The 27,208-nt window shown below is 47.2% G+C and overlaps 1 protein-coding gene and 1 long non-coding RNA gene across 4 annotated transcripts in view; one reads left to right on the top strand and one right to left on the bottom strand.

Moving 5' to 3' along the window:
- The window catches only part of Tarbp1 (TAR (HIV-1) RNA binding protein 1), a 53,447-nt gene extending 27,090 nt beyond the window's left edge, over window positions 1–26,357 (bottom strand). For both annotated transcript variants that reach the window (XM_031341838.1, XM_031341839.1), the window contains exons 1-13: window positions 25,547–26,357; window positions 21,006–21,103; window positions 19,743–19,812; window positions 16,583–16,731; window positions 13,774–13,826; window positions 11,334–11,431; window positions 8,780–8,915; window positions 7,638–7,734; window positions 6,214–6,303; window positions 5,806–5,941; window positions 3,672–3,768; window positions 2,629–2,801; window positions 1,245–1,342 (exon numbers count right to left, since the gene is read on the bottom strand). In XM_031341838.1, coding sequence (XP_031197698.1) covers window positions 1,245–1,342; window positions 2,629–2,801; window positions 3,672–3,768; window positions 5,806–5,941; window positions 6,214–6,303; window positions 7,638–7,734; window positions 8,780–8,915; window positions 11,334–11,431; window positions 13,774–13,826; window positions 16,583–16,731; window positions 19,743–19,812; window positions 21,006–21,103; window positions 25,547–26,357 — 2,106 coding nt within the window. The remainder of the gene's footprint in view (window positions 1–1,244; window positions 1,343–2,628; window positions 2,802–3,671; window positions 3,769–5,805; window positions 5,942–6,213; window positions 6,304–7,637; window positions 7,735–8,779; window positions 8,916–11,333; window positions 11,432–13,773; window positions 13,827–16,582; window positions 16,732–19,742; window positions 19,813–21,005; window positions 21,104–25,546) is intronic.
- On the top strand, window positions 501–17,398 carry LOC116070430. Of its 2 annotated transcripts, XR_004110386.1 has the most exons (4): window positions 501–638; window positions 1,000–1,263; window positions 3,706–3,785; window positions 15,137–17,398. It is a non-coding gene; the product is annotated as an uncharacterized LOC116070430 (long non-coding RNA). The 2 variants fall into 2 exon arrangements; XR_004110385.1 differs by lacking the exon at window positions 501–638 and having other exon boundaries at window positions 954–1,263.
- Window positions 26,358–27,208: the final 851 nt, after the last annotated feature.

Here is a 27,208-nt window from a genome sequence, read left to right on the forward strand (position 1 = left end):
GAGGAAGCCTTGGGAGGCAGAAACTATTTAGTAAATTCTTTTTTTGAAAAAAGCAAATATCAATATACATTTCAATGGGTCTCTTTGTATTTTCATTCCTCTGTAATGCACACCACAATCTCCCTTTCTAGTCTTCTGGCCACTCCTAATGGCCCTCCTCTTTCTAATGACCCATCCTCTCACCTCAAGAGCATGACTGATGGATTGCTTATGGAGGAACAGGCACCTTCCCAGTGGCTATTCCCCTGAAGAAAATATCTCTGTCTCCTAGCAACTGCTTAGTACATAGAAATCCCCAGGAAAGGGCAGGATCATGAGAGCCCTTCCTGACTCAATAGCAGATCTTGACTGGCCCAAGCTTGAACAGGTCTTGTGGGGATACCCAGTTTCTCCAGTTCTTCCAGCCTGGCCCTTCAGAAACAGCAAGAGTGCTTCAACCAATGAGCAAAACTTTAACTGTGCTTGTGTGTGTGTGTGTGTGTGTGTGTGTGTGTGTGTGTGTGTGTGTATGCGCGCGCGCGCGCGCGCACAAGTTCCTGGTCCAACCCTTAGTCTAACATTCAGAATATCTGGGTCCAAGTCCCAGTCACACACAAATGTGCCAAGGGCCTCAATGATAGTCAAACTTTCTAAACACAGTAAGGGGACAGACATATCATCTGGGGAAACTGAGGCTCGGAGGGCCACATCCCCTGCCCAGGTCATAGTCACTAATACAGATGGAAAGGAAACTAGGCGCAGTGGTTTGAGTGTGGAACACCTTGGGAGGCTCATGAGGTGGCTCATGTGTTTTAACACTTGTCCCCAGGTGGCGCTGTTTGGGAAGATGTGAGACCTTGGGAGTTGCCACCTGACTGGGGGAAGTAGATTGCTAGGGGGCAGGCCTTAGGGTTGGAATCCAATTGCTTCCGGTGTACCACAGGATGTAGCCAGTTGCTTCACCCTCCCACTGTCCTCACTGTAACCCACTCCTGTCTTCATCTCTTCCTGCCCTGACAGATCCATGTTTATCAAACTGTGAGCCAAAATAAACCTTCCTCCCTTAAGCTGCTGCTCCTGGGCGTTTTACCACGTGACACGGCTATTTGAAAGTCTATGGTAGCTCTGCTTCCCAGAGTGGCTTCGGGAGAAACGGTCATGCCAAAGAAACGACCCTTTTCTGACTGATCTGGTGAGTGTGGAAAAGGGAAAGCAACGGCTGTGACGGGCTGCAGGGGAAGCTCCTGAAGCCTGAAGTTACTCACGTCCTGCAGCTCGTTCATGGTGAGTCTCCTGAGCACAAACTGAGACACGCTCTCCGCAGCAGACATGATGGAGGCCTGGAGGGCAGTGGATACCTCATCTGTGGGGAAAAAGTGCTTTATTCACATGATAGAGGTGGGATTTGGGGTACAAAACATACCAGAAACTCTTGTACAACTGTTAGAGAGAAAGGGAATCACTAGAGTCCAGAACTCCATACAACAGGCCCAGCATGAGGAGGCTGGGCGGGCTGTGGTGTCAGCACACACTGGAATGTGGACGTTATGTGGAAAAGACACACAGGCTTCTCACAGACACCATTTCTGTGGAGCCCCAAAGAAGAAAGTGTTAGATTCCGGCGTGGGTCCCCCACTCAAGAAGAAACAGGAGGGAGATCGCTGTAAATTACATGAGGTTTATTATTGCCAGTATACTTGGTTCATCCTGCTTTCAGAGCAAAGGGGACGACCAGGAACAAAAGCACACACACTTTTCATACCTTTCAGTACATAGGTTTACAGCATGAGTTGGTTATCTCTCATTGGTGGAGCCCATTGTCTTTTGTTTCCATTGACCTCTGTGTCCCAGGTGAGGGGGAGATATCTATTGCACATAGGAGGGGGGGGAATCCACCCTCCCGGGGATGTTTCCTGGAACCAGGCATTACTCCCCACAATTAGGGCATCTCCTGGGGACTGATGTTTGCTTAGTAAACCCTTCTGAAGCTGTCTTTAGGCTTAATGGACATTCCTTGCTCCTTGGTATTTTTATGAGGGTCCCTATTTGCTCAGTTTTTACAAAGTACTATGTTGCCCAGTGGTGGTGGCACATGCCTTTAATCCTAGCACTTGGGAGGCAGAGGCAGATGGATTTCTGAGCTCGAGGCCAGCCTCGTCTACAGAGTTCTAGGACAGCCAGGGATACACAGAGAAACCCTGTTTCGAAAAAAAAAAAAAAAGAAGAAGAAGAAAGCACCATGTTTCTGAGCCCATGTTCTCAGCCACTGTACCAAGAGAGTACACAGGCAAAGGCGAATCTCCCCTAAATGGAAGCCAGGGGTTCCGGCAGAATGAACTGGAGCCTTTAAAAAAAAAAACATGTACAAGCCAGGCAGTGGTGGGGCACACCTTTAATCCCAGCACTTGGGAGACAGAGGCAGGCTGATTTCTGAGTTCAAGGCCAGCCTGGTCTACGGAGTGAGTTCCTGGGCTATACAGAAAAACCCTGTCTCGAAAAAACAAAACAAAAACAACTAAAAACAAAAAACAAAAAACAAAACAAAACCATGCACAAAAGCACAAAGTTGGTTAAACTTAAGTCCTCTCATTCTGAACAGCAGCAACCCCTCCCCCCCAGCAAGCTACTGCAGAGCCCACTGGTTCTCACCATCCTGGGCACAGGAACCTCTTGGCACACAAGAATGCAGCAACCTCACCAGCAGCTGGAGGCACCGGTCAGTCCTCAGCAAGGGCATGTAGGCATTGGTGCCGAGCTTCCCTAGGGCATCCAGCAAGGGGTCTAAGAAGATCCTCAACACGTTCTGAGTCCTCTGCTTTTCCCTAGGTGGTAAAAGAACACCCACATGGGCCATCTCAAAAGCATGGCAGCTCCCCACCTAGCAACTGTGGAGCACGTCAGCTCAGGGGTCATACAGCTGACTTCATGGATGACACATATGCCCAGGACCTGTCAGGGCCTTGCAACCCTCACAGTGTGGGACACAAAGCCTGAGCCCATGCTTTAGGTCAAACTGCTGAGGTCCTGATCGATGGTTTTACAGCAAAGCAAAATAAGAAAGAGGGAAGAAGAGAAGGAAATGGAACGAAAACAACCCAAATCCATGTTCATGTATGACTGTGGGTGAATAAATTTAAAAAAGTGTAAACTAGTAAAAGACGTGTAACAATAACTGTTTTAAAAAATACGAAAAGAAAAACCCTAAACTTGTAAAACTGTTGTGAAGGACGCCTTTGGCACTACAACTGTCTAGCAGGGATGTAGCGTGTCAAGGTTGTGGTGCACCATGCCAAAGTCCCGCCTAACCCTGGCACTTCTGCCCTATACCCAGAGGCTAGTCCATCCTAATTGCCACTTTTGATGCCATCGGGGCAACTTTACAGTTTACACTGGGATGTTACCATCTATTTTCCTGGTGCCAGTATAAAACAGTAAGCATCATATATTATCTAATTTAACATTAAATTGTAAATCTGGCATTCAGTTTACCAACCTGCAAGCACTGACTGGCCCTTACTCCTATTAATCGGCTGGTAAATTAAACATTTCTTTAGTGTGTGGCCAGTGTCCTGGTTCTGGCCTCTGTCAGTGACTCCACCAATCACTGAAAAGTCTAAATGCCCCTGATACACCTAACTAGCCTTTTCTCTCCCACACGCCCTCCCCACTCCCAGCACTGAAGAAACCCTGACCTGAACTTGGTCTTCTCTCCTTCCATGTCCACAGCCAGCAGGACCATGAGAGCCGTCAGCCTGGCTTCCAGCCAGTCTGGCATGAAGCTTCTTTCTTCTGTAAGACAACAAAAGGTAGGCTTAAGACGCGTTCTCAGGGCCTGGGAAACAGTTCAGCGGGTAAAGGTGCTTGCAGTCAAGCCTGATGGCCTACTTTGATCCCTAGGACCTACACAGTGGGGGGGGAAAGGGAGCTTACTCCCAGAAGCTGTCTTCTGACCTCTGGCGCACACACACACACACACACACACACAATTTTTAATTTTTCAAGTTTTTAAAAAAAAGCATTAACTCCTTCAGGGCTGATGCATTGAGACAAAAACAGCTCCATGATTATTCCTGATCCATGTTACGTAAGTAGAGAAACATCATGTCCCATGTTTAAAGACAGTAAAGTCAAATCCTTGTCCCTGCTTCATGCAGCAAGCCTGCTTGGACGCTACAGTCACAGGGTTCTCCGGACCACAGAAAGCCTTCTTCAGCCAAGAAAGAATACCAGAAGTGCAGCTACACTGAGGGCCACACTGGAGTACACACGGGAGAAGTGCCCTGAACTGGGGGCAACAGAGCTGAGGGGGACAGCTGAGAAGACCCGGGTGAAGGGAGACAAGAACCTTCCACATACAAGAATATGTGGATGGTCCAGGTAGGACAGGGATAGCACCAGTCAACAGAAGATGCACATACAGGAGAGAGAGAAAGGCAGAAAATGAGGTAACTGACCCAGCCACTTGGCAGAACATTCAGGGGGTTTTGCTTTTGTCCTAGCGGTAACTGGGATCCTCTGGGGATATATGCACATGAGGAGGGAGAGTTCCAAATGAAAACTGTCTGGAAGCAGGCAGAATAAGCCCAGCTAGGCCGAGACTTCCAGAAGACACCTGACCTTGGGCAGGACCCACGGGAGCCACTGTACCTGATTTTGTAGCAGCAATGGGGGTTAACTTTTGCTGCAGGCCTATCCCAAGAAGCTCTGAAGCAACAGCACAGAGGTATACTAAGGAAAGGATGCTGACACACTCTACAAAGACAATTACCTGTCGGTTAAGACCTACTCCTGCATCAGAAAATCAGATCAAATGTGCTGATCTGAGACCAAGGCAGAGTCTCAGGTGCATCAGATTCAAAGGCACATTCCCTTCCCCCCTCAAAATTATTGCTAATGTCCTTAATGAAGAGGAAAGCATTAGAAATGTAAAAGGGACCCTGATGAAGGAGTCTCTATGAATTCTTCCCTTCAGCAGGCTGACATGTTTCTTGCAAAGGATCTTTGCCTAGTCTCTGCCAGGAGCGGGACTCAGTGGTAGAGCATCTCCCAAGCTTGCCCAAGGACAGGCCTTTAAATCTCAGAACCACATAAAAAGTAAAAGAATAAAGGAAAGGAGAAGAAAGGTCTTTACAAGTGAGTGATATAAATAACCCTTCTAAAAGGGTTGGGGGTGGAAGAAGCTGGAGAGATGGCTCGGGGGGTTAAGTCCCAGCTGTGAAAGGATGAGGAGTTTGGAGTTCAGCTTCCCAACAGCTGTGTAAAAGCTGGCAGAGGTGGGGGGTCCACCTGCAATCTCAGTGCTCAGAGGCAGACAGGAGATCAGAACAACTGCATATCTCCAGGATAAACCTGCCAGCTAGACTAGCCAATCAGAGCCTGCCTCAGGCCACTCTAGCCAGCCAATCCTAGCCAGCCTCTGCACACACACACACACACACACACACACACACACACACACACACACACATATATGCAAACATATACATGCACACGAGCACACACATAGCAATCAGATAAACACGTTCATCAGTTCACAATAAACTCAGTGCTGCTAACACATGAAAATAAACCTATTTGAATTATTTGCACTCAGCAGAGTTTCCATCCTAGAGACCCCCACACAACTGCCCTGTGGGTCCTCTTCCCGCTTGGGTAATTGAGCAGCCTCTCGAACCACACATCCCCAAGTCTCCCAACCCACAGGGCCAGGAGAGAGCGGCTCTGCTCACGTGGCTGAAGTTCAGACTCACACAGCACAACGGCTTATGCCCACACATCAATCTGAACATTACTTTAGAACGCATTCCCTAAAGAGTTCAGACTTACTTTCCCAGCCAGGAGACTTCACGAACTCTTGAACTAGGTTCTTCACGTAAGCGTTTAACGATGCCTCGCATCCATCAGAGCCACCAATGGAGGACTGCTTAAAGTATCTTTCATTGACACGTAGCCAGTCACAGAGCTACACAGGAAAACCATGGCGGGGTTATTTTATTCTTAAAATGCAACAGAACAAAGCATTTCTAATTTCCCTGAGCCAGTCTTCTGACTTCCATATAAACTGAATTTAAATCACAGCTAGATACAATCTCATAGAGCCGCCATTCATTGAAGTGCCAAGTGGTACTGAAGAATATAACTTTTAAAGCACCTGTTGCATTTCACAGTGGTTAGTGATGGCTCTATGGGAAAGGCAGCTTTTCTACAGCTTTCAAACCCTGATTTGCCGCTCACCTCTGTCCAGAGCACAGTCCCACGTCCCAAGGACTCCTCTTGTCTCAGAGACATGAGAAAAGCTGAGATGTCAGAAAGAGACACTTTCTCCTAGGCAGAAAAAGCTCAGTTTAAACTTCTGGAGTCACATCCCAGTTCTGTGGAAACAGCAAGTCAACTAAAGTAGGATGTCTTTAGTTAAGATACAAGAAGTTACATTGTTTCAAAAGAAGTACAGGAGCTGGGAAGACAGCTCAGTGCTGCGCTCTGGTGTGAGGACCAGAGTTCAGATTAGAATTAGCAAGAGACACTGCCTCAGTAAGTGAAGGGCAGCAGAAACCATCTGCCTATACACACACACACACACACACACACACACACATTGCATGTTCTACACAGACACATGTCTAAAAAATTAATGTGACTACTCAGTAGCAAGCTATTATTATATCAAAAGTCAATCTTTTTTTTAATGTACACATAAGTATATTTTTACTTTATTTTGGTGGGGGTGGGGAGTGTTTGAACCACAATCTCACTCTGTAGTCTTGACTAGCCTGGACTGAATAATCTATCCCCAGTTCGTATCAAACTCAGGACAATCCTTCTGCTAGAGAGTGGGTAACATTTTTTAAATACACATTTTCTTTAAAATTGGCTATTATCTTTGAGGGGAAAAATGAGAGTTTCTTTAAAAAATACTGTCAACAAAAATTAATTACTACTAATTAAAAAATTATTCTTTTGAAGCAACAAAAAGAACCTCCAACTGAAGAAAAGCTGAGTTTCTTAATCCAAAGTCACAGATTCTGAAGTAAGACTCTGCACCAGGCCTGGTCGACAACTGGCACACACAGCCCTGGGGTTAAGTGAAGTCCATTTGCAATATGGCATGTGTATCTATTTGTACTGTGTGATGTGATGAGGCTGCTCTAGATGACAACAAAGCATCCCAAAGTTAAACAAGGGCCACATAACCTGTAAAGACACCCCATGCTCACTGCTCTGTCTATGCAGCCATGTGCTGACCCTAGCTCTAAACCTTATGGGCTCTATGTCTATGAGCTCCTTACCTAGTGTGTCAAAGGACATCTTGGTCCCTCTACCAGGCTTTGAGAATGTTTGTGAAAGGCTCCAGGAAAGTAGATGAGGGCCTCAGGGCCAGGTTTGTCCTGGGACCTGGTTCTGCATCAGCCTGGGCCTCACAAATGCTGGCATTCCCAAGTCCCAGACAGCAAGCCACTGTTCAACACAACACAACCATGGCACAAGTACCAACACAACCCACACACTACATCACTTCGGTCACCTGGGGTGGTGTCAATCATCTCCAAGTCCAAGTTCCATCTGGACACTAAGGGCCAACCCTGTCAGGAGGCCATTTGACAGCACCACCACAGGCTGGACTCATGTGCACAGACACATGTATGGACAGGCACACTCACCACATCCACCAGATGCATGGCTGTCTGAAGAAGATAACACTGAGCTGCTCCCCTCAGGAGGACCTGGTGTGTGATCATGGTGCACTGGAGAACATCCCTGGTTCAAAACAAGGACACCAGTAGGTACCGGGAGAAGTCTGGTCACTCACTATCACTGACTTACACAGCCTACAGCTTACTACATACAAAATGACCATCACCAGGAATGGCCATCATCAGGAGTGGTCAGCACCAAGAATGGCTGTCACCAGGAGTGACCATCACCAGGAGTGGTCAGCACCAAGAGTGGCTGTCACCAGTAGTGACCTCACTAGGAGTGGCCAGCACCAGGAATGGCCACCACCAGGAGTGGCTAGCACCAGAAGAGCTGCAGAGCCAGTTGCCCACCATAGTCTCACACAGAACACAATTTTTGTTTTTCTTTTTAATTTGAGACAAAATCTCACTATGTGATCCAGACCAATCCTAACTTCTAGCCCAAACTGGCCCCAGGCTTGTGTTTCCCCTCCATCATTTTTTTAAGTACTGGATTACAAGTGTGAACTACCACACCTAGACACCGTTCAATTCTAATATGAACTTTCTTTTAAAAATAAGGATAGACTGGACATGGTACCTCATGCCTGTAATCTCAGCACATGGGAAAATGAGACTGGAGGATTTGTGTGAATCAAAAGCCAACCTGGGCTACACAGTGAGACTATGTCTCAAAGGAAAAAAGAGAGAGAGAGAGAGAGAGAGAGAGAGAGAGAGAGAGAGAAAGAAAGAAAGAAAAAAAGAAAGAAAGAAAGCAAGAAAGGAAGGAAGAAAGAAAGGGAGAAAGAAAGGAAGAGAGGAAGGAAGGAAATCAAACAAACCAACCAAACAAAAGGGCATAAAGTAAAGTACTTACTTTAAAATGTTTTTAAGGTAAGAATTTTATGTATATTTAAATACTTTCTAATCAATATATCATGATTTGATATTTGTCCTTAAATTAAAAAAAAAAAACAAAAAACCCAACCTTGAGTGGTCAAAACCTAAGTCCATATGTTATGGAATATATATAAATTAGAAATTCATCAAACAAATACATTCAATTAAATGAATAAAACATCAGTTTTTCTCACGCACACTACATAGCAAACAAATGAGTAAATTACCTGAGGGCGAGAAGCCCTTCTCCTCCCAGGGCCTTACAGCTGGGTATGCTTGCCAAAGCTCTGGACAGGAACAAAACCGGCACTGCACACCAGTGTCTGTCTGCCATCCTCTGAATGAACTTTAACAGGAAATGACCTGGAAGAAACAGTTTGAAAACGTTATCACCGCCGTCGTGAGCACACAGAAAAGTCCTCGGCTTCCTTGGTCGATAAGGACACATAAACAAACCTCAGTGAGACAACACCTCAGACTCACTAGGATGGCTAAAAACGAAAGAATATTGACATGTTGGGAGAGTGGGTAAAGTGGACTCCTCAAGCTGCCGGTGGAGATGTGGAAGGGCGCAGTCAGCGTGCAGAGGGAATGTGACCCTGAAAATCTACTTCTAGCTGTGTGACTAGAAGAACCCAACACAGATTCCTGCAAAACCACTTACATTCACAGCAGCACCGATCACCATCATGAAAAGAGAACACAGACAACTGCTGAGCCGTGGATGAGAGAAGGATGGATTAAAAAAAAACAAACAAACAAAAACAAAAAAACTGGAAACAGTCCACCATGGGGTGAGGATAGAGTTTGACTCAGCCACAGAAACGAAGCTCCTACTGCACAAACCCGCTCGATGAAGAGGCCAGGCCTGAGACAGAAGTGCTCAGTTCCCTGCATGAAACCCATGGAATACGTACAGCAGAGAGAAACAGACATGCACCAGAGAGACAGACTTGGAGCAGAGACAGACATTCCCTGAGTGAGATAGGCGCACAGGCTGAGAAACAGATGTGCAGCAGAGGCTGTGAGAAGCTGGCATGTGAGGACCAACTCTGGGCATGGGGTCCCCTCTGGAGGTGAGGGAAGCATTTTGGAAACAGACAGTGAGTTAGTTATACAAGTTTACATATAACAAACACCAATGATCTGAGGGAGACTAGAGGGGTGTAAATTAAATTTCAATAGCGCTATTTTAAAATTTATTGCAATTTCATTCCTATTCAGTACGATAGATTCCACTGTGCCGTGGAGAATCTGATAACCAGGAAATTGTGGGTTTCTCTTTTTAACTGGAGACAAAGAGGTGTTTCTTAAGTTTGTTTTTTGAGAAAGGGTTCCTCTAAGTAGTCCAGTTAGGTTGCATTCATAGCAATTTTTCTGCCTCAAACTCCCCTGTACTGGGATCACAGGCATGAACAACCACACCCAGTTAAAGGCAAAGCTTTGGCTTCTGGGGACCACTTTTCTGAGCTTCTCAAGACAGGGCCAGAATCCCTGCCAGGGCACCCCTAGCTCCTGGGCATACTGGAAGGCCACTTCATGGCTCTCTTGGGTCTCACTCCATGGCTAATGTCCTTTCCTGAGCCACAGGGGTCGGTGCTTTCTCTGGCTCCTCTGGCATCTGTTCATTGCACTGTTTTTTCTCATTAAGAAATCGTAGAAGCAGCCAGGCATGCTGAAGCACACCTTTGGTCCCAGCTTTCAGGAGGAGGCAGAGGCAAGCGGGTCTCTGAGTTCCAGGCCAGCCTCATCTATAGAGGAGTTCCAGGACAACCTGGTCTATAGAGGAGTTCCAGGCCAGCTGGAGCTACTTAGTGAAACCATCTTGGGGAAGAAAAGATTCCAGAGGCTTCTTGAAACATAAGCTGTTTTGTATCTTCCAAAGCAACAGCATAAAACTAGACATGGTATTCTCTAGGAAGTGGTGAGTAGAGGAGCCACAGGAAACTGTGGGTAAGCACTCTGCTCTCTTCTGGCTGCACTAATCAGACCAAATAAACCCTGTCTCATGCCAAGCTCTCCTTCATACTGATCATGCACACTTCCTGGCCCCTGCCACCAAAACCAGACAGGTGGCCCCCAGGGAAGGCTCTGCTGGGCATGCCAGTCATGTTGCCAATATGCAGACCCAGGAGGCTGGAACCCAGGTGCCTGAAGCTGGCAATTCCACTGCCCTCTCCAGAAACTGTTTTACAAAGAGTCATTGAGATGATCCACTTTAACGACACGATACTGCAGACCATGCCTCATTTGCATAGATGACATCACTGGTCATCTTGTCAAGAAATTTGTAGAGTAAATAGATGAGAAAAAAAATCTATACCTAAGGTCAGCAAGTCACAAAGGCCAGTATGACAACACAACTCCAAGAGGAATAAGCCCTCTGCCACCCAGCACCAAGAGTCTCAGTGCTTTATGTCCACTTCCAAACTTGGCTCAAAGAAAAATGAGCCCCCACCCAGGGAAGCATGCTGATTCTAGGACACGGTAGTATATAAATGTGTGCTCCTTAGCTTCATAGCTACATCTTTCTGCTGAAAAGGACAACCCTGGGTACTGTCCAGCACTTTCCCTAGAACCCAGTTCTTTGTTCAATCTTGTTTGCCGATGCTTGCAGAGAAGACAGTACACAGACTGCAAGGCCAGTGCTCAGACACCTGCATGGTACTGCAGTGCCATGTAGTGCCATGTAACAGTACACGTGACTGTTACATGGCACTTGGCACCTGTACCAAAACACGCTAAAAGTTAAAACATAAATTCCAGTCTCTACTGACATACTTTTTGTTTCTTCTGGAAGAAGGGAAGTGTAAGTGACTAGAAACTTCTGCAGCTTTAATCCCAGGGGAGAGTCACTTCCCAATGGCTGCCCTGGGGACCTGCAGACAAAGAGAGAGGGAGAAAAGCATGAACTTAAAATCCATTCACATAAGCACATTCAGGCATTAGTCTAGATTAATTTATTGTTATATGTAAGTACAATGTAGCTGTCTTCAGATGCACCAGAAGAGGGCGGCAGATCTCATTACAGATGGTTTTGAGCCACCATGTGGTTGCTGGGATTTGAACTCAGGACCTTCGGAAGAGCAGTCGGTGCTCTTACCCACTGAGCCATTTTACCAGCCCCGGGCATTAGTTTAAATGCAACATGATCTTGGTTCTCAGGAGTAAAATAACTGGACAGCTCTTCTCTCCCTGAATATGCATTTTATTGTCTAATAATATTTGGAAATTCTTTGAACATAGAAACATCTGGATGTTCTCATAGAAGGAGCAGGACTCCAGACTGTTAGAAGGGCTGTGACAGCCTTTGATGATGACGACTCTCTCCTTCCCTTATCACACACGTCAGTCTGGGGTTATTAAAAACAAAACAAAACGATCAACTTAAACTGCACTTTATCATTTCCAACAAGTAAATTCAGTGACTGCCCATCTTCAGACCTAAAATAACAGAATATTCACAGTGAAGACAATATTAGAGGTGACTCTGTAGTGTTTAATCATGAACACAGACTCTGCCATGGTAGTTTTGGTTGTGTGTTATCTGCTAACTGAACACAACAGAGAACCAGGAGGTATTGTAATAAAACCAGCTCTCCCTAAGCATAGAGGCCGTGTGCAGACTCCACACTGCCCAGCTGCCTCACAGATGTGGAATACCAGGCAACATGACTCACTGGCAACTCAAAACTCTATCACATCAATCCATTTTATGTTTTCAATATTTATTCATCAGACACTAGGAATCAATATATTCCTGTAAGTTGGGTGGATGCTAGCATTTTTAAAGAAAAGGCTGGGGAATGGGATGGTTTTCTTTTTTAGAAGCATCCTAAGTGAAATTTATTTAGAGCTGTGAATTTAGTGATCACAATCAAAAAGCCAACATAACTCTAAAAGCAGGGGAGATCTGAAAGGACAATTTGAGAGTATAGATAACCCTCCAAATGAAGCTAAGGTACAAAACTAATGCACTTCTGCCAGCTAACCTTTTCCAAAGGTGAGAGTGGTGAACCAACAGACCTTTATGAGCCATGGCAGCCACTGTCACATAAGGAAAGGAAAATGTTAGGATGGGCTGTGGGGAGCGGGGCTGACAGCAGACACACCGAGTGAACTCAGGTTCTTAATGAAGAATGAGGGAGGGAGGGGTGGAATGAGGGAGGAAGGGGGAAGGAATTGGGGAAGAAAGGGAGGGAGGGACAGAGGAAGAAGAGAGGAAGGAGGGAAGAGAAGGAGGGAGGGAACCAGGGAGAGAGGGAGGGAACCAGGGAGGAAGAAAAAGGAGGAGGAAGGGAGGAAGAGGGAGGAAAGGAGGGAGGGGGAAGGAATAAGGGAGGGAGGGGGAGGGAGGAAGGAAGAAAGAGAGGGATGGACAGAGAGGAGGAAAAGAGGGAAGAGGGAAGGAAAGGAGGGAGGGAACTAGGGAGGGAGAAAAGGAATGAAGGAGAAAGGGAAAGAACAAGGGATGAAGGGAAGGTAGAAGGGAGAGAGGAAGAGAGGGAGGGAGGAATGGAGGGATAGAAAAGAGGTAGGGAAGGAGGAAGAGAGGGAGGGACAGACGGACAGATGAAACATACCGGAGGGTGAAGTCGTTTCAGCAGTCAGAGCCATACACACACACACTCACACATACTCTCTCTCTCTCTCTCTCTCTCTCTCTCTCTCTCTCTCTCTCTCTCTCTCTCTCTTACACACACACACACACACACACACACACACACACGAGGGGACAACTAAGAAAATTCTGTTGGACATTAGCATGTGCTGACTATACAGTAGCAGCCCCAAACTCTTCTAGAAAACTGTGAAACTAAGTCAAGATCAAAAAGCTAGAATAAGTCAGGCGGTGGTAGCACACGCCTTTAATCCCCGCACTTGGGAGGCAAAGGCAGGTGGATTTCCGAGTTCAAGGCCAGCCTGGTCTACAGAGTGAGTACCAGGACAGCCAGGGATACACAGAGAAACCCTGTCTTGAAAAACCAAAAAAAAAAAAAAAAAAAAAAAAAAAAAAAAAAAAAAAAAGCTAGAATTAGAAAGTGAGTGAGGTTTGGTTCACAGCACCAAGTGTGTGCTTAGATGCACAGCACTGCTGCTGGGGAAGAGAATGACCATCGGGCTGGGGCTGTCGCCTACAGTATGCCGATGGCCTAGCAAAGCACTGAGCACTGGGCTTGATCCTGAGCCCCACGGCAACAACACATAGCATGGCACTTACCTGCTGTACAGGCAGCTCTCTGAGAGGGCATCCATCAGCGGGCCAGTAATAAACTAAAAAAGGGAAAAGCCAGGCAACGCTCATAAATTTCCAGCTGCAGCGAGAGGGGAGGACCTGCATTTGCTCTATACAGGGATTCAGGAGGCCTGGGGAGCAGAGCAGAAGGGTCCTGGGGCCACAGATAGAATGCAGCCACCTGGTAACAGACTCCAGGGTCCTGGGTTGGGTCAAGGATTGAGAAGCTTGATGGAGGAACTAGGTAGGGAGTGCAGATAGTGATGAGGGAACAAAGATTCCTCAAGAGAAGACAGACAGACAGACTATGCTGAGAAGTGAGGTGGTTAACATTCCCTAAAATATTCCTGGACACTGGTCAAAAGGCCCCAGCTTACCTGAAGTGCGGGGGCCAGAATGCATCTCAGGTGCAGTACTATGGAGTTCAGATAGAAAAAGCAGGTTGGTGAAGAGGATCCCAATGCAAGGCAAGCTATGTATGGGCTTTAAGAGGAGGGAGCTACAGGGCCCAGCTGCATAGACCCTAACTTGCATGATCTCCTCACTATGTGAGGCTGCTGATGGGCAGAGACAGAGACAAACAGCTCAGGCAAAAGATGGCAAAGGACACACAGACAACCGTGACCCGTAGTGTGGGTCTTCCCGCCCTCGTACAATCCACCTTGACCTGGGGATTCTGATACCTGTGAGTACATAAGGTGAATGAGCACACCAGGACCAGCTATCTGGAGGCAGATCAACTTTATTTAGGGTGATTGAAGGCTTATAAAATTTTGGGGAGCTGAAGGTAGGAACATCCAGGATGGACAAGGTCAGTGGCTGGGGGATGTAGGGTACCTGGAATGCCTCATTAGCATGGGGAAGCATTTCAGGAATCTCACGTGCTGGCTGAACAGGTTTTGCCAGGAGAAGTAAATTGATCCTATAAACTAACTGAGGCTACCTGACATTCCTTGGGTAGAGGCAAGTGATGGTGAGGGAGGAGGGGATTAAAGTTCCCCAGACAAGGTCAGAAAAGGAGAAGCCCCTCTAATGAAAGGAGTCTCCCATATTTCTCCAAGTTCAGAGGCTATATCAGTCATGGTGGACTTCCACCTTAATTAGCAGGGTTTTCCCACACAAAGCTCCAGGGTAGCATCGCCAAGAGTTTCCCTGCTAGACCATAAACTCTGCAAGACAGCAGCTGAGAAATGGCACCTACGAGCTCACAGTTCTGACTGGATTCTCTGAAGCAGAGGTCCCTCCCTGGATGTGGACGGCACCTTTCAGCAACCACCCAGGTACAAAGAGGACACCAAGTTTGCCTGCCTGTCTTGACCTCTTGTTTATGTGTTCATCTACTTTGCAGCTGCCACTGTGGCTCAGCAACCACCCAGGTACAAAGAGGACACCAAGTTTGCCTGCCTGTCTTCATCTCTTGGTTATGTGTTCATCTACTCTGCAGCTGCTACTGTGGCTGCTGCTGCCATTCTTTCCTCCATCACAACCCAGCCTCTTTGGGCTTCCAACATGGACTGACATGCTCAGTGGCTCTTCAAGAAGCATCTGGGCTTTCCATGCCAGATTAGACTTCTGAGGCATACAACCTCGTGCCTCAACCTCCCCAGCTAGCAAGCAACCACTACTGTAAGCCAATCTAATACATTTCCTTTCAATATTTACTCATTCTATCATTCTGTCCTTCTAAAGAACTCCGACTAACGTGCCCACCATCCAGCTTTACTCAGACAGAAAAGCTACATTCCAGGAGACAGGAAGACAGCCTGGGGACACGGCTCAGCTGCCAGAGCATTCACCTTGCCTGTGGAAAGCTATGGATCAATCCCTAACACCACATAAACTGGGTGTGATGGTGTGCACGTAATCCCAGCACTTCAGGAGGTGGAGGCAAAAAGAACCAAGTTCAGAACCATCCTCAACCCCACAGAGAGCTTTAAAGGACAGATGACACATGAGACACGGTCTCACAAAGCAGAACTTGATACATCATGCTCACCTCGATGTAGCTGCTCCCAGAGGCTCTGCCCTGTGGCCTGCCCACCCCTCCGAGTCTAACTCAGAAGAGTATAGCGTTCCTTCTTCCTTCTTTTGTATCTCTTTTTCACTGACCAACACCTGGCGTACTTCCCTGCCTGTATCACAGGATCTCTGAGGCTCCTCCACCACAATCCGCCACAGCACTGCCTCCGTGCCAACCTCCATGCAAGGGACTCCACTTTCTCCCTCCCTTTCCTCCAGCTCCTATTCCAGCAGTCACTGAGACTGACAGCTGCCCACTCTGGTTGTTTACTGGCCATGTTCTGAGACGTGGTTGCAGAGGCATGCTTTTACCTCCTATGTTCTGATGCATATGGTAGAAGCATGTGTTTGCCTCCTATGTTCTGATGCATGTGAGAGGCATGTGTTAACCTCCTATGTTCTAATGTATGTGATGGAAGCATGCATACCTTTACCTCCTATGTTCTGATGCATGTGAGAGGCATGTGTTAACCTCCTATGTTCTGATGCATGTGATAGAGGCATGCATACCTTTACCTCCTATGCTCTGATGCATGTGATAGAGGCATGCATACCTTCACCTCCTATGTTCTGATGTATGTGATAGAGGCATGCATACCTTCACCTCCTATGCTCTGATGCATGTGAGAGGCATGTGTTAACCTCCTATGTTCTAATGTATGTGATAGAAGCATGCATACCTTTACCTCCTATGCTCTGATGCATGTGAGAGGCATGCCTTTACCTCCTATGTTCTGATGAAGGTAAGGATTGGAAGAAGCTGAGAAGCCATTACCTCTGAGAGTTCCGGAGAGTAAGGAAGCGATTTCACTTCATACAGCTCCAAGAAGTGGATCACACCTTCTTTGGCCAGAATTTTATTCTCACCTTCAAACATTCTCTTATAGATGCACATGTGCCAGGAGGGATGGAAAAGCCAGCAGCCTGTGGGAACAAGTACCCGATGCTGACATACGACTCTAAGCTTTAGATCTCTGCATGGAGACTGTAGGCTGATAAGCAAATACATATGCTATGCGGCCACACTAACAACGTGAGAGCACCGTGGCAGTGAGCTTGTTAATGACACATACAGAGCTTGTAGAACTCAGTCACCTCGGCGTTCAACATTGTGGATGCAGCCAACTGCTGCAACCAGCACAGTACTCGAGAAAGCACTACCCTGCGTGGACAGACGGGTAGATCTGAGTGCTTCAGTGAATCCTCCCCTCACCCCACCTGAGACCATTTCATACATGACTCTAAAACCGTCTCACACACACACACACACACACACACACACACACACACACACACCCTACTTAAAACCCTTGAGTAGCTTCCCACCATTCTGAAACTCTGAACAGGACACAGGTAGACACTGGCCATGCTGGTCTTCCTGCCTCTGCAGACCTGCTTTTCTCAGAATCCCCACTATCCTCAAAGAGCTCCCAGCACAGGGCTGGTCAGCTCCTAGCTCTGAGGTCATGTGTCACCCCATGTCAGGCCTAACCTCCCCTCACATAAACTCCTTTTGGCCCCTTCTCTTTTCTCTTTATGGTACCTGGAGCCAAAACTGTTTCATGAAAAATAAATAACTAAATCTCTCTCAGGTGGAGAATGCTATTTCCCTCCCCCCACCCCCATGCTTGACACTGATTCTTAAAAGAATGTAATTGAGTCCACAATAAAAGACAGAATGAGGAGCTGGAAAGATGGCTCCATGGTTAGGAGCACATTCCACTCTTCCAGAGCACTGGGGGTTTGATTCTCAGCTCCCATCAATGGGCTCACACCCGCTAGTAACTCTAGCACCAGCAAAGCTAATATCTTCTTCTGGCCTCCAAGGGTGCTGTGGTGAATTGCACAGGAACACACACACACATTCACATAAATAAAAATAAATCTCAAGGAAAAAGAGAAATGGAATAAATGTGTACCTCTATATACTGTTTCTGATTCTTTTTTTTTTCCTTTTTTCTTTTCTTTCTCCTTGGTTTTTCAAAACAGGGTTTCTCTGTGTAGCTCTAGCTGTCCTGGAACTCACTCTGTAGATCAGGCTGGCCTCGAACTCAGAAATCCGCCTGCCTCTGCCTCCCAAGTGCTGGGATTAAAGGCATGCACCACTAGTGCCGGCTCTGATTCTTAAAATAGCCTTTATTTAACTATGTTAGAAAGGCCATCATTTTTTAATCTCCCCGTATTCTATAACTACATTGGCCTATTGCTTGTTGGTAATCTACCCCAACATGCCTTTTCGCTCTCTGGCCATGGTAAATTTCAAAGCCAGTCAAGGCTACTTTGGTTTGCCAAGAGCTATGGGTTGAGCACAAACTGAGAGCATCACTTTAACAGCAAACATTATTGAAGGACGATGGAATTCCACTTAAGAGAGGCTTCTGGTCTGTGAAAACTCTGAGTCAGAAAACAGCCATGGCCTTCGGCAAACTAAAGCCCAATTCCTAAGGGGTCAAACTGTCAGTGAGGTATCACCCAAGGCAGGCACCAGCCACCAGGCTTAGTCCTCATATGTAAACACGTGACACACATGTGACATAGCACCTTCCCACTCCTATGGATAGAAAGCTCCCCCACCCCCAGCCTGCATTTGGCTGCATCATTGGCCTAAGCTTGATCTCACAGAGCCACTTTAGGAGGCTCCAGGTTTGCTGTGTGTCTTCTCAAACATCCCCCCCCCCCCCGACTCAGGGGTGACCAAGGGTTCAAAGACACATTTAAAGTCATAGCCTTGAATGTCTTCTTCCTAGGAACTTCAAGATACTTATCAAAAACTAACCCCACCAGTCTAATAAACAAAAGATAGATGTGTGTCTATATATTGAAAAGGTGTATTAAGACAGTAAGGCTGGGAAGCAGTTAAAAGCATACATTCATATCTAAAGGCTATTATTAAAAACAGCTCTACCACAAAAGCATTAGCGATTTCTTATTTGTGTGTGTGTGTGTGTGTGTGTGTGTGTGTGTGTGTGCATGTGTTGCGGGAGAAGGGTATGTGTACATGTGTATAGGCACCACATTAATATAGGCACCATGTGTGTAGAGGCCAGAGGTTGACATCAAGTATCTTTCTTGATCCCTCCCCATCTTATATATGGCGGCAAGGTCTTTTGATGAGCCCAGAGATTGCTGATTTGGCTAATCTACCCAGACAGCTCACCCAGGGCTCCCCTGTGTCTGCCTCAGGAATGCTGGGATTACAGGTGGCTAACCAGACCCACTAGGCCTTTTACATTGGTGCTGAGAATCTAAACTCTGGTCCTCATGCTTGAACTGCAAACAAGCCCTTTACCTACGGGGCCACTGAGGACAGTTAAGGACAGACACTGAGATTTACAGATGAAATGAAAGAGTGCTGAGTGACTGGAGAGGGAGCAGCAGAGGATGCACATGACCCAGGAGACAAGGCTGCCCACTGAGTGCTTCTGCTTTAACTGAGGTAGGCCATCCACTGTGTGCATCTGCTTCAACAGAGGTAGGCCATCCACTGTGTGCATCTGCTTTGACAGAGGTAAGCCACCTACTGTGTGCTTCTGCTTTGACCAAGGCAGGCCACCCACTGTGTACATCTACTTTGACAGAGGCAGGCTCCTGGTTCATCACACATATTCTTTTCTTACTATAAAGAAAGGAAGTCTTTTGAAATTTTATAATAAACTGCTTTTTAAAAACTTAATTATATTTAAATAACTGAAATCTCTGCAGCCATTTAAAGCTATGTTCTAAAGAGACAAGTTTAGGGTGCGGTGTGAACACAGGGCGAACCCACAACACCAAAGGCCAATACTATTTGCTGGTGCCATGACAACATGATCCTGTCCGCTCCTCACTGTCGAATGGTTTTCCCTATGCTCTATGATAAGTAATGGTTAGTTATAAGAACAGGGAACTATTAATGTTATTAAAGCAAATAAACAGAACCAAAAAGTGATCGTTACCATTCTCCTCTGAGACTGCGTATTCAAACAGACTGTTTAGCTTTGGTAAGACTGGCTTTATGACATGTATCTAAAAACAAAAGCAAAGAATCTCATGAAAAATCACACAGAATGCCTTTAAAACCTCAGGGAAAGGTTCCTGTTTATATCACTGGAGTCCTTCTCTTGTAACCATGTCAAAAAACAGGTTTCAGGAGCCTGCTTCTCCCAGGTCTGAACGTAAGCATGATCCACGTCTGTAAGACTGAGCAGGCAAAGCTGGGGAACACAGTCCAGTCCCCGGTTACGGTACCGTGAAGATTTCCACGGGGAATATCCAACAGGTCCTGTGATCCTCGCCTGACCCAGGCGACAGGCAAGGCTGGAAGCCTAAACAGGAAAATGCCCCTAGTTCCTGCTGTAGTCCGGGTCATACATGGGGAGCAGACTGGATCAGAGCTCGGTGCTCCTATGTCTCTTAGACCATGCTGTGACAACTCAGCTAGAGTCTGACTCACATTATTTCAAAGTAACTTTAAATCTAAGGTTCTAAAATAATTAAGTCTTATGGGTCAACTGACTGAAGCAACCACAGAAGCTTATTTGAATTTTAAAGAATTCCATTTCCCATCCTGTTTAGCACAGACAGGGGTGTGGTACTGTGGACATACACTTCACACTGACTCCATGGCTAGCTGACCCACTAACTGTCTTAGCTGACCCATGGTCTGCAGCTTGCTGACAGAGAACCACACAGAGAAACCTTACACACAGGAACCTAATAGATGGAGACTCTTCCAGCTGAGGAACCTTACACAAGGGGATTCTTTTAATGGGAACCTCTAAGAACCCTACAGACAGGGGCCCTTACATATTGAGATTCTTACAGAGGGACCTTTACAGACTACAACTCTCTATACCAGGACAGCTGCAAGGTTGTCATCTAAAAACTCATCCAAAGTTCACACTCTCAGGCCTTCCTCCAGATGAACTAAATCCAAAAGTACAGGGATGGGCCCAAGTTGTCTGCACGTGGTTACGGGATGGCCCACCTCCACAGCATAACAGCTGGAGAATACCAAGGGAAGTTACTAAACTTTGAGCAATCACATGACTCCACTGAAAGCATTCTTTAATTTCCTGAAATAACTTACATGCTATCTTAAATTGTATTTACTCCAGAAAAACAAAGGAACTGGCCATGCTTACATAAGCCAACCTTCCCGTGAGTGCCTGGGAAAGGCCCGTGGGCTATCAGAGTTACTAAGACAGGAGAGCACCCACCTGGTTTCCTTCCAAAACTTCCATGATCAAGATATAGTTTTCCCAAAACTTTAGAAGCTCGTCTTTTTTCTTCTCAGACCACCAGAATAGGCTCGGACCTAACAGAATTTTAAAAGAGGGGGGGAAAATCAGTTCTTTTAGCTACTTGGTTAAGTCCTTCCTAACAACAGTTCTTAACTTAATTCTAGTGTTACCGAACTGTGAACAGTGCAATCACCACCCACGGAGGAGGCAACAGACTTTTTTCTTTCTTTCCTTTTTTTTTTTTTAAATATATTTTGGGGGTTTGTTTGTTTTGTTGTTGTTTTGTTTTGTTTTTTAAAAAGATTTGTTTGTTTCATGTATGTGGGTACACTGTCACTCTCTTCAGACACACCAGAAGAGGGCATTGGATCCCATTCAGGTGGTTGTGAGCCACCATGTAGTTTCTGGGAATTGAACTCAGGACCTCTGGAAGAGCAGTCGGTGCTCTTATCTCAGCAGCCCAGAAACAGACTTTAAAAGCTTAGGAAACTCAGAAAGAAATTCTAGATTGAATTTTTTTGGGGGTGGGGGGGTTATTTTGTTGTTGTTGTTTTGGTTTTTTTTGAGACAGGGTTTCTCTGTTGTTTTCTTCTTTGGCTACTCGGAGTTTAAATTTTTGTTTCTGTTTATTTGGGCTGAGAGGTTTTTTTAAGACAAAAACTCTCAGGATAGCCTAGAAATTGCTACATAGTCAAGGATGGCTTTGAACTCCAGAACCTCCTGCCTCCCCAGGGAAGACAAACATGTACCACCATGCCTATCTAACCTTGCTTTGTTTCCTTAAGATTACCGCTGTGGATGCACAAATTCTACTTTCTTCCCCAAGACTCTACAGTAAAGGACTTTGCAGAAGCTAATCCCAACAAAACTGAAACAACAAAAATAAAAATGATGTAGGAACAAACAAAGCAATGAAATTTAAAATTTGAAATTTTGAGCTGACTTGGGGAGGGGGGATAAAGTTTAGTTGACAGGGAAAGCCAAGAAATAATTTGATTTACCTTGAACCCCCCCCCCCGCCTCCCCCCAAAAGAACTGAAATCTTAGGCAGCAAGTCTCTGAGTATGACTGGAGGTTGCATGCTGGGCCGAGCCATGGAGGGGTCTTCTCACAGCGGGATGCTGTGTAAAATTGAAGGGGTTATCCCAAGACAGTGTGAAAACTAAAATCTGATCATAGAAACAAGAAACACAGAGAAATGACTGGAAACCCAAGAAATTTACTAGTGAGTAAAGGAAACGTCAAAGTTCTAGAAGATCTATTGAAGGAGTTTCAAAGGTATATGGCTGGGTTTTGTCAACTCAATACTAGACAGAGTCTCCCAGGAAGAGGAAGCCTCTATCCAATTGACCTGTAGGTAAGTCTCTGGGGGACATTTTTCTGACTCATGATTGATGTGGGAGGGCTCAGCTCTCAGTGGGTAGTGCCAACTCTTGGCAAGTGGTCCTAGATTGTCTAAGAAAGCAAGCTGAGCAAGCCAATAAGCAGCACCCCTCCATCATCTCTACTTCAGTTCCTGTCTTCAAGTTCCTGCTGACTTCTCTCAGTGATGGCATGTGACCTGAGAGTTGCAAACTGAAATAAATCCTTTCCTCCACAAGTTGCTTTTGGCCACAGTGTCTATTCCAGCAATAGAAAAGTAAGACAGACAGGCAGTAAGTCCAGGAAGTTCCAAGTCAAGAAGGGATGAAATAACCATCTAACCACTGATGTGACTCGAGAAATCTTCCCAGAATCAAAGGTCATGGACTTCCAGACTGTGTAGGTGTACCAAGTGCCCAGCACATAGATAAAAGGGAGGTTCCAGGATGCCTGGGCCCTAAACCCCAAGAACTTCATAGAGAAGTCACAGACCACCCTTGAGCAGGATCCAGAATTATCTCAACTTCAAAACAGCAACAGTAGAATCTCCAGCTTCTCAAAGTGCTTCTGGATGAATGGATGCTTTTAAAATGTGGGTGGAAATGTCACCCCCAGGACACCTGTAAATCAAGGTGTTTACAGTTGCAGCTCTTCTTTGAAAGCAGGAAGCCATAAGAGAGCATTTCTGCCAAGAAAGGAAAGACGGATCACCCACAAAATCATGAATGTACAGGGACCATGAGAGAGCACAATTCCAAAGTTCAGAAAGAACACATCTCCAAGAAAAAGGACGCGCAGGCTGCTCCCCATGCTTTGATGAAGCATGGAGGAAAGGGTGTTCCCCACCCTCAGGAGGAGTTCTTAAAACATGGCATTTTAAAGGACCAATCAAAGGCTCAGAGTTGGCAGAGAGAACAGCTTAGAATCCTGGGAACCTTCAGAAGTCACTCTGGTTTCCTGAGTGCTGATCTTGAAGACCCAGGCAGACATTAGACCCTAGAGGCACAGGCTACAAGTCTGTCTTGGTCTGAGGGGCAGAAGTACTTACCCATACCCATCCTACAGACCACTAACTGGTAAACAACTACCACCTTTGTCAGTCCCTAGAACCCAGCTCTGAAAGGGGGCCAAAGCAGATGCCCTTGTCCCTGCTGTGGTAGCGAGCAAAGGTTAACTATCTCTAGGAAGGGACAGAAAACCTCTCCTGAAGATGTACCGTTAGGATTTGCTGCTTGGGAAAGGCGAGAAACCAACTAATCCGTGCTGGATCCACCCCTGAGACAAAGCTGGTGTGAGCTTCAGATGGGGCATGGGGGTGTGTGTCTGCACAAGACCTCTCTCAACCAGTGAGTGCAACAGGCACTGAGAACACTTGGCTGATCCAACCCTTTCCCGAGGAACAAAACAGAAGCTACACATTCCTGGACGGGACACAGAACCAGGAGGAAAAGTTTCAGCCCCCAAGGGGCAGACATCAGGTCTAGGATGCCACTGGAGAAACAGCCATCAGAAGATGCTAAGCAACAAGCACACCGTCAAGGCTCAGCAGCCCCAAACGCATCAGGAAAACTTTACATTCTTCAGACTTCCTGCTCTGCAGGAGGCAACTCGAAATTCACCAGGACTGAATACCAGAGTAAGACACAGCAGCTCACAGCCAGCTCAACCACAAACCCAGTCACTCAACTCAAAGCCATGTGCTAAGAATATAAGAAGATAAGGGTCCATCTCTAGGCAGAAATACTTACTAAGTCTACTTATTATAAGAAACAAGAAACTGACTCCAGGACCCAAAGATAAAGCAGAAAGCAAAGCCAGGCCAGTTACTGGACATGTGAACAACTCTTTCGTCAAAGGACGTAACAGGAAATGGAAACAGCTTAGAAGAACAGATGATCAGCTGGGGAAACCTCAAAAAATGAAAGGTTGTCTGTTTTGTTTTTTAAAGTTCAAATGGGACTGGAAAGATGGCTCAGTAGGTAAAGGCACTTGCAGACAAACCTGACAATCTGGTTCAGTTCCTGGGACCTACATGGTAGAAAGAGCAATGCCACGAGGGTGTCATAGCATGCACACACACACAAATATAATAAAAAGTTCAAATGGAAATGACAGACGTGAAAACACATCAGACATAAAAGAGCACCCATGTGAAAAACCTGGCATAGTAGCATGTGCTCGTAATCCCAATCCCAGCTGAGGCAGCGGCTGAGGCAGGAGATTGGGATATAGGAAGAATATCTCTGGCCAGGGAGTCCAGCTGAATCACGAGAGAGAGAGAGAGAGAGAGAGAGAGAGAGAGAGAGAGAGAGAGAGAGAGGAAGAGAGGAAGAGAGAGAGGAAGAGAGAGGAAGAGAGAGACAGAGAGACAGAGAAGTGGGGGGGAGACAGAGAGACCCCCGACTCAAAAGTCACCTTCTGTTGACTTTAGGCTTGCTCAAGCACACACACACACACACACACACACACACACACGGACACAGACAGACACACAGAGACAGACACAGACACACACAGACACACACAATGACTTAAGGGTTATGTTTAGAAAACACTAACAAACCCTGCTCCTAATATTCCTAAAGGGAATGTCAAGAGGGTAATATTTAATTCTGTACCTCGAGTTTCAAACATTAACTTAGGTTACAGCATCTTTCTTTCAGTTTGATATGGATGTCAACCTTTTTTCTACAAGGATGTAAAGGCGTGGCTTAGTCTTACACAGAGTATGCTACCGCATGTGCAGTATCTTAACCTTCACTGGGTCCACTCTTCACAAAGTGCAGGAGGAGGCCAGTGTAGGGGTACCACAAGTGCCAAACAAATCCTCTCAGGATGAGATGGACGCTCCTTGAAGGCTGGTTTGGGGAAGCAGAGTGTGGCTGGGGCAAAGAGACAAGTAGGTACCAGTATCTGGAGATACGGTTCAGGGGTTAAGAGCACTTGATGCTCTTCTAGAGGACTGGAGTTTGGTTAGCAGTACGCACATCAGATAGCTCTCAATTGCCTTTAACTCCAGCTCAAGGAGATTTGATGCCCTTCCAAAGCATATGCACGTGGTGTACATAAACTTAAACAGACGCGCGCGCGCGCGCGCACACACACACACACACACACACACTTTTTTTTTTAAAGAAAGAGAGATAAGTGGGTACCCTTCGTGTCCTGGGGGCCGCAGGAGCAGTCCACTGCCAGCTCTGTAGACACCTGTACAGCCCTCTGCAGCAGGTAGCGCGCGCGCTTGCGCGTGAGCGCGTCTTGCGCGCGGCCCAGCCCCGACTGTACGGTTCTCCAGAAGCGGCCGCAGAGCCGGGCGTCGAGATCCCCGTGACGCTCATGGTTGGGCAGCAGCTTCTCGGCCAGTGCGCTCAGCACCAGCAGCTCTGGCCCGGGGCTGCCCTCAGCTCCCGGCCCCGCGTAGCTCAGCGCCTCCCACGCCGCCCGCAGAGCCGGTTCCGCGCTCTGTGCCAGCGCGGGCAGCAGGCGCGCTCCCACGGCCGACGGCGCGTCCCCGGCCAGCGCCAGCTCCACAGACGCGCGCGCCAGACGACGCAGCAGTGGGGCATCCTCCGGCGCGCGCAGACACGGCGCCACGGCGGCCAGCAACTCCACGGCCGGCGCGCTCGGCAGCTCGCGCAGCGCTTCTTCGGCCAGAGTGACCGCCAGCTCCGGACCGGCCAAGCGCGCGCACGAGCGCAGCGCCGCACTAGCCGCTCGGAGAACGCGGAGCCTCGCAGGCCCTCCGCCCTGGGACGCGTGCATTAAGGGCACCAGGTGGCCCTTGGCCACCTCGTGTGCCGCCTTGGCCAGCGCGCCGGCGCCCGCGCCGCGCTCCTCCAGCCGCTGCAGCACCAGGCGCAGGGTCTCCGCCCGCTCCGCACTCGCCTCCCCGCCGCACAGCGCGCCCAGCAACGTGCAGGGCTCCGGACTCTGCGTTAGAAGCGCGTCCGCCAACACCCGCTCCATTTCGCGAGGAGTAGACCTGTGCGCGTGCGCCGGCCACCCTAAGCGCGAGTGCGCGTGCGCGGGCGAAAGGTTCCCACCCACACATACCCTGCCGGGCTTGGACCGCGTACGGTTCCTTCCACTTTGTTGGAGTGTGTGTGGTGTCTCCTGCTAGTCTCTTACAGTTTTTAGTAAAAAGAGTTGCTGCAGACGTTCACTGTAGTATTACACCAGTTCCGAAGTTCCTGGTTGGAAATAGGCCTTGGGGCCTAAATTTTCTAGCTGGCCCTAAATTCACATAGATGTCCTGCAGTCCTCCAGATGGCCACTTTAGAAAAGGTTACGTGTTAAGAGCTACCACAAAGTCTCTAACACCATGGATCCCAAATGCAATCTGGATTTATGTTTTGAAAATAAGTTATGAGGGCTGAGAAGATGGCTCAGTAGGAAAAGGGCATGCTGTGAAAGATGAGTTAGGATCCCATAGAGGGGTAACTGCCATCCAGCCTGGTAGAGACAGATCCCCAGAGTCGCTGATCAGCCAGTATAGCTGAGATCAGTTCCAGGTTCAGTGAGAGAGCCTATCTCTTAAGAACAAAGTGGAAAGCAGGGCGTAGGTGACACACACTTTTCATCCCAGCCCTGGGGAGGCTGAGGCAGAAGGATTACTGAGAATTCGAGGCTAGCCTGGTCTACACTGTGAGATCCGGGACAACCAGGACTACAAAGGAGGCTTTGTCTCAAAAACCAACCAAACAAAAACAAGGCAGAGGGTGATACAGGAAGACACCGTACATTAACCCCTAACACACACACACACACAAACACGTTGAGCAGCCCCAACCTCACAGGTCAATACAAGCATATACTCC

Source organism: Mastomys coucha, unplaced genomic scaffold (assembly GCF_008632895.1).
Source record: "Mastomys coucha isolate ucsf_1 unplaced genomic scaffold, UCSF_Mcou_1 pScaffold22, whole genome shotgun sequence".
NCBI classification, from domain to species: Eukaryota; Metazoa; Chordata; class Mammalia; order Rodentia; family Muridae; genus Mastomys; species Mastomys coucha.